At 46.3% G+C, this 6,424-nt stretch overlaps 1 protein-coding gene across 3 annotated transcripts in view; it reads left to right on the forward strand.

Moving 5' to 3' along the window:
* Window positions 1-6,199, forward strand: part of STX3 (syntaxin 3) — a 41,452-nt gene extending 35,253 nt beyond the window's left edge. Inside the window, exons 9-11 of one of the 3 annotated variants that reach the window (XM_023239869.2) lie at window positions 377-487; window positions 1,965-2,078; window positions 4,391-6,199. In XM_023239869.2, the coding sequence (XP_023095637.1) occupies window positions 377-487; window positions 1,965-2,048 (195 nt within the window). In that variant the 3' untranslated portion in view covers window positions 2,049-2,078; window positions 4,391-6,199. Of the gene's footprint in view, window positions 1-376; window positions 488-1,964; window positions 2,079-4,311 lie in introns of all 3 variants that reach the window. The other 2 variants (XM_023239868.2, XM_023239867.2) reach the window with 2 other exon arrangements.
* Window positions 6,200-6,424: the final 225 nt, after the last annotated feature.

The following is a 6,424-nucleotide window of genomic DNA, read 5'->3' on the forward strand; positions in this document are numbered from 1 at the left end:
ATGAACTTGGCTCAGGTCTACATGACCAGCAAGAGGCCAGCACCCCAGTTATGCCCCAAAATACTCTCATTTTGGTTCCTTTCCTCACGTGCTCAGTTAAAAACAAAATGGCGGGGGTGGGATCTGTGAGATCCATAGTTACCAGGCATCTGGATGGTGTACTACAGGTGTCCCGGGCAGCACCTGCTCCACAGGAGTCATTCAGAGTGTTGCTTGAATGAGTGACCACCACCAAGGACCGGAGACCCCCAGGTCTTCCCATGGGAAATGTGAATGTGTGCCCCACAGAAGGTTTCTGGATGCTTCCCTCCCCCACGTGAGCTAGGACTGTCCTGGGGTGGGTTTATGGGGCGTGACTCATGTCCGTTCTTCTCAGGGAGAGATGCTAGATAACATAGAGCTGAATGTCATGCACACAGTGGACCATGTGGAGAAGGCACGGGAAGAAACTAAAAGAGCCGTGAAGTACCAGGGTCAGGCCCGGAAGGTGAGACTGTCCCACTGCCTTCAGAGAAGAAAGTCCATTCTGCTCGCGGTCTCTCGCTCTTTCTCTCTTCTCTGTCCCTGTCTCTGTTTCTGCTGCCACCACCTCTTGCATCCGGGGAAAGGGAGCCATGATTGACCGTATCGAGAACAACATGGACCAGTCTGTGGGCTTTGTGGAACGGGCCGTGGCAGACACCAAAAAGGCTGTCAAGTATCAGAGTGAAGCTCGGAGGGTGAGCGCCTCAGTCCCCACCGGTCTGGCTTGCTTCTCCTCTCTCTGGTCCTCCGCACCCTCACCCGTGTCCTTGAGCCCGTGCCTTCCCTCTGTGTCCTGGCCTCCTCCCAACACCTACGTCAGCCTTTCCCTGAGAGTAGCTAGCTGCCCTTCTTCCCCCGGTGTTTCTTGCATGGATCTGGCTCACGTACTCTCTACCCAAGAACCCATACTTGGAGGCCGTTCTGTAGGGTGGACGCGTTGCCCCGGTGTGGCTGCTAGACTTCTCCTGTTCCTTTCAGATGTTACACTTGACTCCTCTGTTCTTCAGAAACCTGTTTGCCCTCTTCCACTCCATTAACCAAGCTCCACCCCCACCCCCTTCTCTCTGCCATGAACCCAGTGCTGTGCTGATCGCCATGTAACATTACCTCCTCTCTTACGGAGCACCTATTATTTCTACTTACACGTGAAACAGCTGAGGGTCAGAGGTTAAATAGTTGGCTTCGGGCCACCTAGTAAGTACAGGAGTGGGGTTCAAAGTCGGATTCCAGTCACGCTGTTCCCACCACACCAGTGCATTTCTCCCTCTTCCAGTGCCCCTGTTGCTTGAGGACTTCTCAGCTTCTCTGCCCGTTGTGGTAGCCATCTCTGGTGGCTTGTGCTTTGTAGGCTGTTCTTTGCTCTTTCTCCTGGGCTCTGACACTTTGGTTCTTCAGTTCTTTGATTTCCTTCCAACTTTACCTATTGCTTGTGCAAGGATTCAGGGAGCTGGGAAGTTATTTTACATGATGAATCCAGGCTGGCTCACAACAGGACTGTAATCACGCTTTCTGATCCCCAGTCACTGGATCAGGTCTGATGGGCAGGCATGTGCTTTAGGGGAAAGACGGATGGAAGTTTGAAATTAGGTCTATTCAAAAACATACACTTCTTGAAAAGGAAAAACTGGTCACGTCATACCTTGGCCTATAGCTGCTTGGAGACAGTTGTTGTTGTTGTTTTTATCTGTGCACATGTCCAAGACTGCAGTGTGAGCTGAGAGCAGCTCCATGTTTCCATCTGCTGGCCTTGCCAGCCAGGAAGTGTTTTCAGAAATATAAAATATCCTAATAGAAGGTCTTTATGTAGAGATGTAGCCTTCTTATTTGGATTGATAAGATGCTTTCAACGGAGAGGTGAGATGGGTTGGGTTTTGGATGGATTACTGTTTTGGGTTGTTTGTAATAATGCTTTGTTTTGTTTCTCTTATCCTTCTCTCCAGAAATTGATAATTATCATTGTGCTAGTAGTTGTGTTGCTGGGCATTTTAGCGTTGATTATTGGACTTTCCGTTGGGCTGAAATAACGGTGGCCTGAGTGGCTGCTGCACTGAAATGTAAGTAAATGGAAGGTTCTCGGGGACTCTGGATTGGCTCCCTCTTGAGGAAGTGGCCTGGGATTTCACATGGCACCGCTTGCCCCTTGTGGCTGTCATTGGACGCACTGAGCTCTCTCAAACTTCCGATTGCCTGTGCATTCTTTTGTCTCCTTAAAATTCTATTCTGGCGTTCTGGTCCCTGGGAAAAGTTCTCTTCTGGGCTGGGCTCCTGTTGGTTTCCTCTCCTGCGGATTCTGTCCCAGCTCTTTCTCTTACCACCTGTCCTGGCACATCCGCGCACCACATTTTCGCTCCCTTTGCTCAGCAAGCATGCTCCTAATTGGGTGCCATCTGTGTCCTGGATCCAGGGTTTATCTTCTGAATTCTTGCTGACTCTCATGGATGTTGGGCTTTGCTTTCCATATGCTTTTCAGTGTAAACAAAGCCTTGGAATGGGGTTTGGGGCAGCGGGGTTTTGTCTGACTGACCACTTGGATCTTGAATGATATAGCGGTTAACGTTTCTGAGTGTTGAGTTGTGCCAGACCATGTATTGAACACCTTACACACACGTCCTTGAATCCACGTAACATCCTCCTGACGAAGGTACTATCGTTACCCATTATTTTATGGACGAAGACACTCAGGCTTGAAGAGATATGAAGTGCCAGGGCCAGGTGTGAACACACAGCTGACAATGGGCCTGGGGGGAAGGTTCTCTACGGCATCTTAGCTTCATTTGTAAAACCAGGTATCCATTCTTCGTCATCTTCAAAGTCCAGAGAGCCTTGGAGGATAGTTAGTCCAAAGTCTAGGACATTAATTTCTTTAAAGTCTGGTAGAAAGAATAGAACTGACCACCGAATCAGGGCTTCATGTCCATAGTGGCGATATAACAACAATGATCTCGTTGTTGGGACTGTTAACACTTCTGTGACTTCTTAAATAATACTTTTCCGAATAAAATGTAGGATGTATTGTTAAAAACAAACAAACCCTATAAAACAGAAAAGGTGAACAGAATGAGCTTTTAGTGTTATTGCTCATAGCCTTCTGGCACGTACACGTTCAGATGTGGTTTCGCACGGCTTAGACCATATTATCTCTGGTTTTAGATCCAGTTAAAAAATCATATGCCTCATTCCGCATCACTGAGATCTCTCCGCAAATCTAATTTTCAACACAAGATTGTGAATACACTCTCAATTTGTTATTATTTCCCCAAAGTTGGAGGTTTGTTATTACTATTTAGCGACAACTAACAGTATGACAAACCTCTATTTCTCTCATTTCTATTTTCTCTTTGATGAATTCAGAGAAGTTACGTTGCTGAGGTATTAGATACCAATCTTTTAAATACCTGACACGTACCTCCATGTTGGCACTCAGAGCCGACCCTCTTCTTTATTTTGGCTTCAGTGGGTCTCAAAGGGGTCTCGAGACCCCTTGTGAGGTGTGACCACAGGATCTTGAAGAGAGATGGTTATAGCACTAAACATCAACTTCATCTTGAGAACGTAAATGAATCCTTTTTAAAGGGGGAGACTAGTTCACGTATTGTGTTTAGTTGACTTATCTGCGTTGCTGAGCAGTGTCGGGTTGCTTATTGTAGTGTATTCCATAAAGTCAGGACTGGCTGCTGCTTAGGTCTGGACACCCTCCCCCCATCCATGTAGCCTGAGGACAGGAGGTCTTAGGGCAGGAGGGAGGGAAGACAGCCTATGTTTATATTCCCCAACTGTGTGCCAGGTACTGTTCTAGGATAGTAACATTATCCCTATTTTCAGATGGGAAACTCTGAAGCTCAGAGAAGTTAGGAAACTCACCCAAGCCTACCCAGCTCTTCAGATGGAACAGCCACGATGACCCCTGAATTTCTCTTTGTTCTTTTCACTGTGTAAGACAAGTGGGGAGTAGGGGAGTAATGGAGAAGAAGATTCAAGTTCTGGAACTTGTATCTGAAAGGTGCTAATGAGGGCCCTGTAGATAGAACAGGTGTTTTCATGGAGTGACTTGGCCTCCCTCTGGCAAGTCCTTTGATGGGAATGTGACAGCCTGTGTGAAAGATTATAAAAGGCCCAGAGGTTTATTTTTCCCTTGCATAATATGGCTTTTTGATTCTTTTACAATAGGAGATTCAGTCCCAGGTCCCGTCTCAGGGGTTTGTCTACCGGATTTCTCAGGTTTCGCGTTGACTTCACCATTGCCCTCCTTTTTGCAGTTTTGTCTGATTTTTCGTCTCCACCTTCTAGGTTTGTGACCGAGTCTTAATGTTGCTCTCCACCATCATCCTGTGCACTGATCAGCTCCTCCTTCCCCTGCCTCTCTTAGAACCCGATTTCACTCCAGCCTGGTGTGGCCACCCTTGTCTTCAGACGGGAATGGAGTTTGAATGGCCTTCCTGAGAGAGTGGGACCTGTCCCCTTGTCTCCTTGTAACCGTCCTTGGACCTGACCCAGCAAACAGTTTAGCCCGGATGAAGCTAATCTACCTGATGCGACCCTGAGTTCTCCTCAAAACCTTCTCCTGCCCCAACTCTGAAGTGCCTTCTCTCCTGGACTGTGCAAACCACCCCAGCTTCTCTTTCTTTCCTCTGAATGTGTCAAATTATGCCTTGCACCTTGGAAAGCCTATTCAAAACCTTCTCAAGGTGCTGTGTTTTCTACCTCATGGAGTATTCTCCCAGAAATCGCAGTGTATTTTTTTAGGGGGGCATCTTTAACAAAGCAAAGGGATTCTTCTAAGTGTGGCAACAATAAGACTTGACTTGAGCCTTCCACTTGGCAGAATCTCAGTCCTTACAATTTCTTGTCCCCACATCTTGAAAATATGAGGAACTGGCAGATGTCGTTTTGGTCTTAGAAGCTGACTTATTTGAAATTCAATCTTAAATTAAGCTCTTAGTATGTTCAGCTTGGTGACCAACTTCAATCTTTATGTCGTAATCTCTCGTGTTTACTCAAGGGGGCACCATGATGATCCTAGATGATCCACGATGAGGTTACCATTTGTAAAGGTTAAGGGTATGGGATATTTGTTTCCCATATCGAACTCTTGGAAACTGGCTGTTCTCCATTGGAGTGAAGCTTTGTGAAGCCATTGCCTTGAGGCCAGAAATAACCAGGCACTTAAAATTGGGCCAGGGACAGGTGCTTGAGTCTCAGGCTCTGGAAATGATCAAGACTGGTGCGAATATACAGTCACTCATTTCATGTATTCTAGATGTATTTTTATAACCATGTGTGTGAGAGATATATATATACATATATGCCCATGTCTCTCAGGAAGTAGGAAACTAGAAATGGAGGATATTATAACCTCAAAAAAAAAAAAAAAAAAAACCTTGAGCTAGGCTAAAAATTAGGTAAGAGACATTTGCTTATCTGCAAATGAATCAGAGTAGAAATATCTTCCCGTGTCATTTAGAAACCTTGTTTTATGGATGAGTACTGGGACGATCATGGATCTCTGGGGTAGGGACTAAGTTGACCCCGTTAAGTTATTCTGCTTAGCAGACAGAAGGTGTGACAAGTTTTGGTACCTCTTCCCACCAGTGCATTGATGAGGCTTGTCCTGAGAATATCCCATAGCAATCTGAGATCATTCATGTGGCCTTTGGATGATCCTGTTGTCAGGGCTGAGTCAGTTGGGGGAGATCAGGGACTACCGAGTAATTCGTCCACTACCAGGTTGACAAGCTTGACAGGTTCTTGGTCTCCCCCAGTTCTTGTCATGGAGGGAAGCAACAGCCAGGTAATTTTCTAGTGACGGTGCCCCTTAGATTCCCAGTCCCTGCCAGTCTCCCTGATTTATATTTCAGCCTTGACTTTCTAGGATAGGGAGAGCACCCTAATGCAGGCACAGCCCCTTGGCTTCCTCTGCAAAGGCTACTCCGTCATTGCCCAGCACTCAGACAGAGCCAAGGGGATGCCCTCTTGCCCGTGGCTATGAAGTCGAACAGCGGACTGGCTCCAGCAACTAGGGCAGACAAGCTCTAATCACAGGCCTTTGTTGAGGCCTGGGGCTTAGTTTAATACAAGTGAAGGGGTTTTTTGTTGTTGTTGTATTTTTTTTTTTTAATGTAAAGTTGATTATTTTATTGATAATTTAAAAATAAATGACTTTATATTGATTGTGAAACAGCTCTGCCTCTCTTTCCCTGCAAAACAGTGGCCGGATGCCACCACGTGGTGGTTTTTGTTTAGGCTTTGGAAAGGGGTTAAAATCTTTTTCAACCATGTGCTGGACCAGATGGACCAAAAGTCCCAGATTTTGAAGATGGTGTACCTCTCAAAGAATGAAATGTAACTGTATTTGAGTTTCAGATTTAAGCTGCTCCCTGCCCACCATAATTTGGTTCACTCG

The sequence above is a fragment of the Felis catus genome, chromosome D1 (genome assembly GCF_018350175.1).
Source record: "Felis catus isolate Fca126 chromosome D1, F.catus_Fca126_mat1.0, whole genome shotgun sequence".
NCBI lineage: Eukaryota > Metazoa > Chordata > Mammalia > Carnivora > Felidae > Felis > Felis catus.